The sequence below is a fragment of the Sus scrofa genome, chromosome 1 (genome assembly GCF_054392235.1).
Source record: "Sus scrofa isolate SSC_HxYL_T2T_F1_AM1 chromosome 1, Sscrofa_HxYL_maternal_Yorkshire_Landrace_v2.0, whole genome shotgun sequence".
Lineage (NCBI taxonomy): Eukaryota > Metazoa > Chordata > Mammalia > Artiodactyla > Suidae > Sus > Sus scrofa.
In genome coordinates this window covers 176,110,828-176,123,839 of record NC_139383.1, presented here as the reverse complement: position 1 = coordinate 176,123,839, position 13,012 = coordinate 176,110,828, and the positions used below count along the sequence as shown (strand labels likewise).

Here is a 13,012-nt window from a genome sequence, read left to right as displayed (position 1 = left end):
CACAATAATTCAGAGAGTATGAAATAAAAGCGTATATATAAAGCACCTGGTGCAGTATCTGGCACATATTAGGTGCTCAGCAAACAATACAGATGTACCAATCTGCTCCACAGCCTACCCTGACTAGGCCAGCCAACGGTGATTCTCCACCCAGCCCTCCACACTTGTGCTCCTTGTAATCAGTGCCTCAAGATTTAACATGATGGAGTAGTGGCCTCTGTTGTTCCATTGTGTTGTTCTGAATCTGTTAATCTTGTCTTTCCAAATTTTTTAAAGGCAGGTTGTATACTTTTCCTATAATCCCCCATGCCCCGGTACAGTGTAGAATATGCAGGAGCCACTCAATAAATACTTGTGTATTGATCGAAGGGGTCTGGGAGAATGGAGAGATTCAGGAAGTGGAAAGTATTGCAAAATTCGTGAGATCCATGGCATGTAGAAATCTCCTCTGGGGAAGTGCATCTTGTGGCTAAAAGCAATGTGAACTAGCCCAGTGTGGCGCCCAGTAGGTACTCCATACATGTAAATATTTAAGTGACTCCTATTTAATTTTGAAATTAAATTGCCACATGAGCATCAAAATAAATTGTGAAGAGAGTAGTAAAGTAATTAATACCAACTGCTGAATGATCAAATTAGTTATCCCAAATCTTATGTTTTCAAAAAAAAGACTAGTGTCTTGCCAAACTGGTGGTTTTAAAAACCAAACTAGTATTTTTTAATATTAAAAAGGACACAAAAACAAACAACAAAAACAGCTTAATAAAGACTCTATAGCAGAAGAAAACTAAATTTTTCTTGGTAAGGAATTTCTAGGTTACAAATGATAACAAATCATGTTGCTAATTTTACATTTCCTGTTCATTTTTGGCAAAGGAATACAGACCACTAACATTAATATCTGGTATTAATATGGTTCAAAATTAATTGACAGGTAATTTTGGAAAGGAATTAATAAGATGAAGACTGCTTTGATTGCTAGTCAATAGTCAATATCACTCTCTTGTTTAACTCATCTAGAAATTAAAAATACTAGCCGTTGGAGTTTCCCACTGATACCTTGACTTCACAGCCAATATCCAAATAATAAGTCTTACCAACATAATCAGATTACCTTTGTTTCCCCTAAATAAGCATGAAAATCAACCCCCTTTACTAGAAATTAATGGAATAAAAAATAACCATTTATTCTACAAAATTATTAGTAATTTTCCTAGTTTCTTCATGTTTTTACTTCCCAAGCAAGTACTTTTTCTGTCTTCTAATTTATTTCTAAACTTTTATTACTTCTCTTAAAGAGGGTTTAAGATTGCCTTGTTATGTCAGGAAGATAGCATACCAAGAAAAGGCATTTGGTTTATAATCTTGTAGAAATGTTCATATTAGCAAAATTTGTCATTGCAGGTATTCATTGACTGAATTATTGAATTATTTAAAAGAGAAACCTAATACTTTCAAGTCTCTAATAATGAGACTCCTTTGTAAAGAAATCTTTGGTGGCGGTTTGGACTATATATAGAAGGGTATATAAAAAGCCAAAGAAAAAAATTAATCAAATAAATTAAAGCAAAGTCTACCCTCTTGTTGCACTTCAGTGGTTTCCACCCACTCAGGTTTTAGTTGAAATAGCTCAGCACTAACAAATCAATCTTAAGTCATTAAAAAATTTTTGTAAGGCTGAAAAACAATATTAGTGCCTAGATAATAGATTAAAGCAATTACACTATTATTATTTTAGGACACTGTAAATTTCTAGTACTGATGTATTTTTTTTGCTACCAAATGGCATTTATAAAATAATAATGATGCTGAAATATATATGAATCATGTAAAGTATGTCATTCCAGGGAACCAGCTAAGTTGGTCATTGATAATTTAATATTCTTTCTTGTTTTGCTTAAAAATAAGGGCTAAAGCAATTATATTTTAAGAAAACAAAGAAGTTCTTATTTGGTAACTAAAAAAAGCTTAGTTTTTGTTTAACCCTGAATTTTTGGCCAGGACTTCCCACACTGATTGAATATTACTGCTTTCCTTTGAAACATTTATTCTTTAAGAGTCACCTCAGTGTCAACCAAAGTCATCACATTCTTGTATCTTTCTTTCCCTGCTTCTGGTCAATGCCTGATTTAGAACTGACCAAACTGGTCTTAGAACTTGACTTTTAGAAAAATGCATCTATTACTCAAGGTCTGTATTTCTAGGAATTCACTCCTATTCTATTTTCTTATAACTAGATGGTGCATATTTAAATAAATGCTCCTTTTAAAAATCTTTCCTCACTTCCCTCTTATTCTGATAATGAAAACATAAAGCTTTACTTTCTGATATTGTCCACTCATTCCTCAAATAATACAATAGACACAATATTGGCACAAATATAAAATGTTGACCTCCCTCACTGCCAGATGTGGTAAATGAAGAATCGGGGCTATAGGAGAAAAATCCTTATCCAAACCTGAAGCAAAGGGAATTTAAAAACCTACCCAAGTAAACTAGTTAAAATGTCATTTGTTTGTTCAAGTTGACTTCACTATAAATCTGCTCTTTAAAAGAAAACATTCAGTTGCTCTGCAAGTAGATTAGAAATCCAAGCTTTTTTCTTATAGAGAAAAAAAAGGCAGAATAGTGAACATTTAATCAACATCCACTGATAAATGTTCCAGAGAGCCATTTGCGTAAAAGTATTTACTGTACCTAAGATGTCACACAGCCTCCCCAGCTGCACGTTCTGCAGTGTGTTCAAGTCGGCAATATTTTGTCGCACAGGCTGAGAATATCCTAAAAGGAAAACCAGATGTTAAAACCCAGAAAGAGCAAGTCAGTGTGGCAAAATGGCATATTAGGATTTTACAGTGTCAAGGTCCACTTTTCCAGAAAAGAATGGTCTCTGAAGCATCTTGCAGAAACAGTCTAACACCTAAAGAATGAGGTCCTTGCTTCTCAGGGGATGAAGCATTATTCTGGAAAATGTACTAAGCAGTATATTCTGCAACAGAGAGGTTCATATTTTTCAATACCAGTAAAGCTGCTGGGATCAGAATTATAGAAAAATGGGGAGAGTTTTGGGCATTTAACATAAATGTTCAAAATAGCAGGTTTTAAAAAAAACTATTTTGGCTTTTTAACTTATGCTTCTGATGTGGCATTCTGAAGATATATCCTGGAATCATTATCAACTGACACACAGATTTCAGATAAATCCCTTTGTGGGAATATGTATTTTTTTTTTGTTTGTTTGTTTGTTTGTTGCTTTTTAGGGCCACAAATGTGGCATATGGAAGTTCCCAGGCTAGGAGTTGAATTGGAGCTCAGTTGCCAGCCTATGCCACAGTCACAGCCACGCAGGATCTGAGCCATGTCTGTGACCTACACCACAGCTCACGGCCACCCCAGATCCTTAACCAACTGAGCAAGGCCAGGAATCGAACCTGCATCCTCATGGATACTAGTTGGGTTCATTACCTCTGAGCTACAACGGAAATTCCAGAAATACGTATATAAGTATTTCTCAATACTAAAGAGATATGCTTCTGTTAACACAGAAAAAAGAACTTTTAACCTTAAAGGGCAATAAAGTTTAATGCAGTTACTTTGTCAGTACTAATAAAAGCCCCACCATTCTCCTTTGTGTCCACTGGAACAGCAGAAGGAGAATACATGTGGATTACTGATGGTCCAAAAATCTTCCACAATGGCAACAGTAGCAGCAGTACTTTCTGCTGATATTTCAGGGGGTTAAAAAAAAAAAGTGGATCAAAACACAAACTTAAAAAGCATGTGTACTCACAAGCAGGTATAATTGCTTACATGAAATATAGCAACTGGTGCAACTTTTTTAAAAAAACAAAATTGCTTTTTACATTTTGAAGAGATGCTTCAATGCCTCCTTGTGGTTAGTGAGGCCAAACACATGTTTCAAGTTAAAGTGCTATAAATAAAGTGGTTTTAAATACTACATCTTCGAGATGTGACACAGATTTGCTTTTCAGCGTAAGGAAAACTATAGCAATTCAGGCAACAGGGCTTCAGATCAAATGAACTCTGATAATTGGCTCTTTGCTTTGATGTTAGTGTTTAAACACCAGACAACGTCTGGAAATTAAATGAGTTTACAATTCATCTAAAAGTCTCCCTTTTGCTTTATGCAGATGAATCCAAGAACTAAAGCGGCAGAGGGACAAGTGGGTTGTTTGAATTATATTTGAAAAATTATTTCTAAAATAATTTTGGGAAATAGTCCACATATAAAAGTTAATATAGGCAGCTACAAACAATGCCATCTTGATGTGTGATTGCAATATTTTAACTCTTGGGATTTTGCATATGTATGATTTTATCTACATTTAGATAAATGTTTAGGAAGATATGTTGTGAATAACATACATCAAAACTGTAAGAAGGCAAGAAATACCTAGAGAATAAAGTATGATTAAGAAGAGTGCCTGAGAGCATTCCATGGATGCATTTCCTTTCAAAAGTAAAGATAAAAGGCAGTTCAAGATAGCTCATTAAGACGATGTCCAATTTAAAATATAAAGGATGTCTGATCACTTTGTTGCCGCATATGCAGTATGTGAGTAAGTCTGTGTTTCAATCAAAGTACTTGAGGTCAGTTTTCGAACAAATTACTTAGTACCTCTGTTACCACTGACCAAGGATGCATAAAAAGTGTGTATGCAGGATTATGAGAAAACTGACCACTCAGTTAACCCTACAAATACACCCATTTTTAAAGAACTTTATGTTAACAATCTCAGAATATTGTTATAGAGGATCATATGAAGTAATAGATAGGAAAACATTTTGTAAACTGTAAAGTGTTCTGTAAACAGAAGGTATTTTAATGTTACAATGCGTACTTCCAAAGCTTATAACAACAACAAATTCTAGGGGCAAAATACAACACAGGCACATTGCTATCAGCAGAGCAGAAGTTAGGAGTCAATTTTTTTCAACAGTCAGATTTATTCTTACGTTTCTTTTTCTTTTTCTTTTCTTTTTAAGGCCACACCCACGGCATATGGAGGTTCCCAGGCTAGGGGTCCAGTTGGAGCTACAACTGCCAGTCTGCACCACAGCCACAGCAACGTAGGATCTGAGCTGCATCTGTGATCTACACTACAGCTCACAGCAATGCCGGATCCTTAACCCACTGAGCGAGGCCAGGGATCGAACCTGTAACCTCATGGTTCCTAGTTGGATTCGTTTCTGCTGCACCACAATGGGAACTCTATTCTTGTGTTTTATATATCCACAAAGTATATGGCTGACACCTAGGTGAAAAGACCTCATCAATGCTGACAGCATATGTTAAATACAATAATGACGTAACCAGAAAACTGTCAACAAGGATGTTGTGGCCTTATGAAATATGACAACTTGGAATATAATCTACAAAGACATGGATACTTCAAAGGTGAGACTAGAAACATTAGAAGAGTTTTAGTTATAAATAAGGAAACAGGCTAAGTGCCTTGTCTCTTGTCTAGGATCACATAAACCTACAAATTATTATATAGTTCAGATCTACATCTTTAGCTCTTGTGACAAATGTGGTTATGTCAAGTAAGAGAAAAGACTCTCCAAGTATGATCAGAGAACTCCAGAAGGGACCAAGAAACTTTGCCTCTTTTCCCACTTTTATTTTCAATTGTTGTGGCAGGGAGAATAATGTCAGGAAGAAAGATGTCCATGTTCTAATTTCTAGAACCTGTGAATATGTCAGGTTATGTGGCAAAAGGAAAATAAAGCTGCAAATAGAATTAAGTTTGCTAATCAGCTGGTCTTAAAATTGAGAGACTTGGAGTTCCCGTCGTGGCGCAGTGGTTAACGTATCCAACTAGAAACCATGAGGTTGCGGGTTCAGTCCCTCCTGCCCTTGCTCAGTGGGTTAACGATCCGGCGTTGCCGTGAGCTGTGGTGTAGGTTGCAGACGCGGCTTGGATCCCACGTTGCTGTGGCTCTGGCATAGGCCGGTGGCTACAGCTCTGATTCGAACCCTAGCCTGGGAACCTCCATATGCCGCGGGAGCAGCCCAAAGAAATAGCAAAAAGACAAAAAAAAAAAAAAAAAAAAAAATTGAGAGACTTTCCTGGATTATCTGACTAGACCCAATGTCATTACAAAGGTCCTTAAAAGTAGAAAGAGGAGGCAAAGAGTAGAGTTAGAGCAGATGTGACTACAGAAGAAAGGCACAGAGGTGCCATGCTGCTGGCTTAGAAAGGAAGAAGGGGGTCACGGGCTCTCCTTGTTCATCCCATTGTGGGTGGCTAGAAAGGGTGAGACAACAGATTCTCCCTTGGAGCCTCCAGAAAGAATGCAGCCCTACCCACATCTTGATTTTAGCCCTTTTCCTACTTCTGAGCTACAGAATTATTACTGTGAGATAACAAATTTGTATTGTTTTAAGCCACTAACTTGTGGCTTGTGGTAACTGGTCAGAGGGCAATAGAAAATAATATGACTGTCTACCCTCGCTTACTCCTGGTCAGTACCATCCCCCAGACATTCTGCTCCTCTTTCATGTCCAACTGAAAGATGGGGGTGGGAGGATGATATTCCTAATTAAGTACTCAGTAAGTGCTGTTGTAACGAGTGTTATTATTATTTCATTCCTAACCTCAGCTGAGCCAGGCTTAAATTCTCAAAAGGAACCTCATTGAAATGTAGGGAAATAATTATTATTACATGCATAAGTTGTTTGAGTATTTGAGCTAGCACAGTACTGTTCTTCTAGCTCATGTAGACGATAGTCCCTAATCTCTAAGAGATGTCCCTGACCACCCTTTTCTAAGTAGGTTCTTAACCTCCCCTCACCATCACTCTCTTGTACCCTCTCTTTACCACGCTTTTCTCATTTTGTCATTACACGTTTTTTGCTGGCCTGTTCACTTGTTTGTTGTAAATCTTTCCTCTTCACTGCCCAACTCCAGCTCTTGCAGCCAGACTGAAAGCTCCATCAGAGCAGGAACACTATGATATCCCCTGTCAGATGAGTCAAAGAAATGTGTCTGAAGATCCTCCTCAAAGAATTTGTCTTTTTTTAGGGCTGTACCCACTGCATGTGGAAGTTCCCAGCTAGGGGTCAAATCAGAGCTACAGCTGCCGGCCTACACCACATGCATAGCAATGCCGGATCCAAGCCGTGTCTGTGACCTACACCACAGCTCCTGGTTACACTGGATTCTTAACCCACTGAGCAAGGCCAAGGATCAAACCTGCATCCTCATGGATCCTAGTTGGGTTTGTTAACTGCTGAGCCAGGAAGGGAACTCCCAAGTTTGTCTTTTTTAAACTCTTAGCCCCTTTTCTCAAGTGTTTCTGTCATTCCCTTCTCTCCTTTCAATGCTCATAAAATTGGGTTCTCTGATCTGGAGAACTTCTGGGGAATTCAAAGAATAGGAAGTGTAGCTTTTCTAGGTCCTCAAACAGCAATAACATAAAGGGACACTCTCTCTTCCTTATCACTATAGAGAAGAATATAACTTCTTTCCTTATGCCATCCTCATCACCTGCAAAATATTCATAGTTTGGTAGAGTGTTCCATCTTTCCTCAAAATATTATTGCTTGTGCTTTACATCAAAGGAGGGTACCTGAGCACTGTCTCTCTGAAATTATTCAACTACCATACTTTTGGTCTTCTACTGAGCCAAGGATGCGCATCAATGATTACTGGCTATCATTTTTCCATCCTCATTTCTGCCTTCATTTCGTTTGCCATCCTTATCCCCACTTCCACACAAACTCCAGATGATGCTGATTCTTTGCTTCTTTGGAACCCGGTAACAAGTCCTGCTAGGATTGGCTTTTCCTTCACAGCAACCTCAAGAAGATGAGCAAGGCCATGCTCAGTGCCTCCTTTTGATTGGTGGGTACCTCTCTGTGGCAGGCCCCTGCCATCATAGTAGAATCTAGTATTCTTGAACCTTGCTTATTACTATTTGGTTAACTCCTAGTTTATTTCGTCTCCACGTCCCATTCCTTACATTAGTACCTAAGGCAGAAAAGGGGTTAATAATAGAATTCCAGTTACCACATTGTTGTCCTTCATCCAGTCACCCTGGCCCAAGATGGTAGTCATTCGTGACTCAGTTTGATAGACTGGAACAGTGGTTCTCAAACTTTTCCCAATTTGGAAACACATGATGGGTGATCTTCAAATGCATCACACATTCCTCGGGGCATACGCAGGGTTATAATAACAGTAACTGTAACTCCATCCCTTTCTCTTCTACTCAGGAAGGTATATGGGATGCAAGCTGAACAAAAGTGACATTATTGTAGAAGTAATCTTGAATTCCTCCAATTCATAAAAAGTTAAACCATTAGCTAACTTTTGGACTCTAATAGTAAAAATTTAGGGAACATACTTTACAACTGACTGCACATCAGCATACTGCAATCGTCTAGAGAAATGTGATCTAGACATTATGGTTATACCCAGGTTTTAATTACTTGTGCAAGTGTGAAGGCACAAGGTGCTGAGATAGGAGATAAGATACAGCAAGAGAGAGGCCTATGTGGGTTATTTACATGGTGTATCCAGTGCCAATTTGATGAAAATAAAACTGAGAGTTGTTTTTGGGGGGCTGCTCAGGGGAATTAGGGAATTTTGGAATAAGGACATAAAAGCACAGGCAGTATCTTTGTTGAGTTTGAAAACATTCTCAAACCAAACTGGTTAAATGGATTATCTGTGGTTCTGAAAGCCTTCTCTTCAAAAGAGTGAAGACTTTCTCTTTTTTTTTTTGTTTTGACATTTTGTCTGTGGCTGGCACAGCTTTGCAAGCAACTAAAGCCAGTGATTCTCAAAGCATGCTTTAGAGACCCTCTGGGGGGCTGGGGGCGACCCTGAGACCCTTTAAAGGGGTTTGGAAGGTCAAAACTTTTTTCAGAATATACTAAGATGATAGTTTCCTCTTTCAATATTATCCTCCCACAAAATACACAAAGCTTATTGATTTCAGATTCCACAGTGCAGCTAACACCTATGAATTACCCTTGTTGAGTTTTGGTATAAAATCAAAGAAGAATATGCATAGTTAGCTCTAAAGGCTGCAAAATTACATAAAGTATTCGTCCCTTTTCCACACTTATCTGTGTGAGGCCAGGTTTCCTCATATACTTCAACCAAAACAACATATTGCAACAGACTGGAGCAGAAATAGATATGAGAATCCAGTTACCTTCTATTAAGAGATTTGCAAACTTCTCAACCAATGTTACTCTTCTCACCAGATATTTTTGTTTTGGTGTCACCGCTGTGATGCAAATTCAGTCCCTGGCCTGGGAACTTCTAAATGCCATGAGCACAGGCCAAAAAAAAAAAAATTGTATTTTTGTTTTGGAAAATAAATGGTCTTTTTAAAATATGTTTTTGTGTTAACATTGGTAGTGTGCTTACTATTGTTTTTAATTTCTTTCTTTTTTCTTTTTTTGTCTTTTGAGGGCTACACCTGTGGCATATGGAAGTTCCCAGGCTAGGAGTCAAATCGGAGCTGTAGCCACTGGCCTGTGCCATAGCCACAGCAACATCAGATCCAAGCCATGTCTGCTACCTACACCTCAGCTCATGGCAATGCTGGATCCTTAACCCACTGAGCAAGACCAGGGATTGAACCCGCATCCTCATGGTTACTAGTCAGATTTGTTTCTGCTGAGCCACTAAGGGAATTCCCTAAATATTTTTTTATTGAAGTATAGTTGATTTACAATGTTGTGACAATTTCCACTGTACAGCAAAGTGATCCAGTCATGCATATACACGTTCTTTTTCTTATATTATCTTCCATCATGGTCTGTTCCAAGAAATTGGAAACAGTGCCCTGTGCTATACAGTAGGACCTCACTGCTTATCCATTCTAAATGTAATAGTTTACATATATTAAGCCTGTGCTGGAAGTTCCTTTTGTGGCTCAATGGTAATGAACCCTACTAGTATCCACGAGGACGTGGGTTTGATCCCTGGCCTCGCTCAGTGGGTTAAGGATCCTGTGTTGCCGTGGCTGTGGTGTAGACCAGAAGCTGTAGCTCCAATTTAACCCCTAGCCTGGGAACTTCCATATGCCAAGGGTGCAGCCCTAAAAAAACAAACAAAACCTTGTGCTTACTATTGTTACTTTAAAATAAATGTTTTTAAATTTCCAAGTTTTAGTTTCTAATGTGGTAAATATAGACAATTATAACCCACTTAAACCAATGCTCTTTAGGGTCCTCAATGGTTGTTACAAGCGTACATTTGAGAACTTCTGAACAAATAATACTTTTTTATGATGATCAAAGATTGTATTTTATCTTAGTGTAAGTAAAACTTTTTTGATCATATCCTAATCATGTCATGAAAAGCCCATGAGCTGGTGTCACTTGACACTCATTATGATGCTGTTTCTGTATTTCATGGTACAGCTTCAGACAGCTCAACCCCAACTGGGTAATTTAATATTACAGGGTCATGAGGCCAACCCTGATCTAACCAGTGTCTGGTGATTTGGATTACTTGGATGGAATACAACACAGATGAGTAAAAATATGTTTTCATTTTAATTTGGACTATAAAGAAATTTGAAAGTTTAAGTGTCCTATGTTCCTGATTGCCAAAGATCTGGATTTCTCTGGAAAACTGTTGTCTGGGAGATCTTAGCCGTATATCTGTTTCAAAGATCTAGTGTGCCAGCACTGTAACTAAACCGAGGAGCCCATACTACTTGCCAAAATACATGTTGAAGACTGTAAATATTTGACTAGGAGTCCTGATTTACCACAGGTGAGGTGGAAACAACAGAATCTATTGTTTCTTTGAATTGTCAGCTCAAAATGGGAAAGTAGAAAGATGCCAGTGTGCTTGGGGGCACAGTAAAAATGTGTTTCGATGTAACCCTCTGGGCTGTGGTTCTTCCCCCTGCCCCTGTTCACAAGTGGAGGTGGGCACAGTTCTTAAAGGTAGTAGGATTAGGAAGTAACTGCTTCATGAGCATTTGGGGTATGGCAGTTGTACATAAAAGTTTGTCTAACTTTTAGGTTTTTGTGGCAATACAAAGCAAGAGAAAAAATGATTTCATGAACTTTGCAATAACAAGATCCACAATTTTGTGAAATGGAGCATCTTGGAGATCACTAATTGCTTTAGCCCCAAGGATAATTTGCTGAAATAATGCACAGATGGAAAAAAATGAAGCTAAACTATATACATTCCTTTTAGCCATGAAATCAATTGGCAATGAAATAAAGGATCACATAGAGAAAAGAGAAAATACCACCTCAATACATTCTCTATTTTTCTTTTAAAGAGAGGAAGGTCATCACTGGGAGTTTAATTGGCTGGCAGCAGCCTCATATACCTGCTCATGGCATCAGAGCCCCATACTCAGCACATCTCATTAAATGTCACTATATTTTAAAATGCCACTGAGTTTAAGTGTAGTAGCAAATGATGCACTGTAATAAAGAAGCACAGGGGTTAAATTAAAAGTGGAGTCAGTGACTTGGCCAAAGAAACAGGAAGCAGAATTAGTTTGTACGTTTTATTTAGACCTCTGATTTTTCAAGAGGAATTAGGATTCTTAGTTGCAGTTCTTATTTGACTGATAGATTTTGCTTAAAATGGACCCTAGTATTCTATTCCTACTATGAAATATGGTAGATTTTTTATAATTATATTTCATTAATAAAAATGACAAAAATATGCAATATCTAATTAAGAGATCAGCCTATATAATCTGGAAAGGATGACTTTCTTTTTATCATTGTATAAAGTTACAAAGCCAATCCGTCTCTTTGGACAATTAATCAACAGCATACTACCTCTCCTGTTGGTTAAAAATAGCTAAAACTTTTTGTTGCATCTGGGAATACATCCCAAAATATATAATTATGAATTATGTTTCATAATTCCTCCTTTCAAAGAGGCAGTTACTCTGCAATGTATAACTGTCTTCATGTTCATATCACCAAGTCACAGGGGTTTTTTTTTGCCTTTTATTTTTTACAGCCCCACTCGTAGCATATGGAGGTTCCCAGGCTAGGGGTCTGTTCGGAGCTACAGCTGCCAGCCTACACCAAAGCCACAGCAACACAGGAATCCATATGCGCCTGTAACCTACAGCTCACATCAAGGCCAGATCCTTAAGCCACTGAAGTTAAGGCCAGGGATCGAACCTGCAACCTCATGGTTCCTAGTCAGACTCGTTTCTGCTGCGCCATGACAGGAACTCCATCAAGCTATAGATTTTTAAATGATAAATATTTTGTGATCAAAAACATTCCTAAAACGCCACCCTTTCTGTTACTGTGAGTTTGGAGAATGCAGTTACTCCTGTGTGTGCAAAAAATAACCAAATGCCTGCAACTGTAATGTATTATGTAGTTATCAGCTACTAACTTTATTTTTAGGGTTCAAGTAAGCTAGTGCTGCCTCACTTGGCTAGCAGCAGGCAGGTGGAATTATTTCTGGGGCTAATTCTACATCACAATTGATCATAAATTTCTATAGAAAGAGAAAAAGAGAACAAGGCTGCAACTTGTATTAAATGCATGCCTGAACCTTACATTCTTTTTTTTTTTTTTTTTTCGTCTTTTTTGTTGTTGTTGTTGTTGTTGTTGCTATTTCTTGGGCCGCTCCCGCGGCATATGGAGGTTCCCAGGCTAGGGGTCGAATCGGAGCTGTAGCCACCGGCCTATGCCAGAGCCACAGCAACGCGGGATCTGAGCCGCGTCTGCAACCTACGCCACAGCTCACGGCAACGCCAGATCGTTAACCCACTGAGCAAGGGCAGGGACCGAACCCGCAACCTCATGGTTCCTAGTCGGATTCATTAACCACTGCGCCACGACGGGAACTCCAAGAACCTTACATTCTTAATAACCAATTTTTATTAGTCAATCCCTCTCAACTCTGGGAACAAAATTACTATATTGAATAGATTTGGGGGCCATGTATTTCAAGAAAAATTTGCTACCCTTTCATCCACTTCTATTTTCATGAATTGTGTAGGTGGGTCTCTGGTGTAGGAG

General features: G+C 38.3%; 2 protein-coding genes across 20 annotated transcripts in view; one reads left to right on the top strand and one right to left on the bottom strand.

Annotated features, from left to right (window-relative positions):
• AAGAB (alpha and gamma adaptin binding protein) overlaps positions 1–13,012 on the top strand; it is a 308,159-nt gene that overhangs the window by 124,161 nt on the left and 170,986 nt on the right. The gene's annotated exons all lie outside the window — the stretch shown is intronic.
• Positions 1–13,012, bottom strand: part of IQCH (IQ motif containing H) — a 237,670-nt gene that overhangs the window by 116,858 nt on the left and 107,800 nt on the right. For all 17 annotated transcript variants that reach the window (XR_014817110.1, XM_084978737.1, XM_084978733.1 and 14 more), the window contains one exon: positions 2,698–2,781. Coding sequence is in view for 16 of the 17 variants with exons in the window: in XM_084978737.1 (XP_084834863.1) it covers positions 2,698–2,781 (84 nt within the window). In the remaining variant the exon portion in view is untranslated. The remainder of the gene's footprint in view (positions 1–2,697; positions 2,782–13,012) is intronic.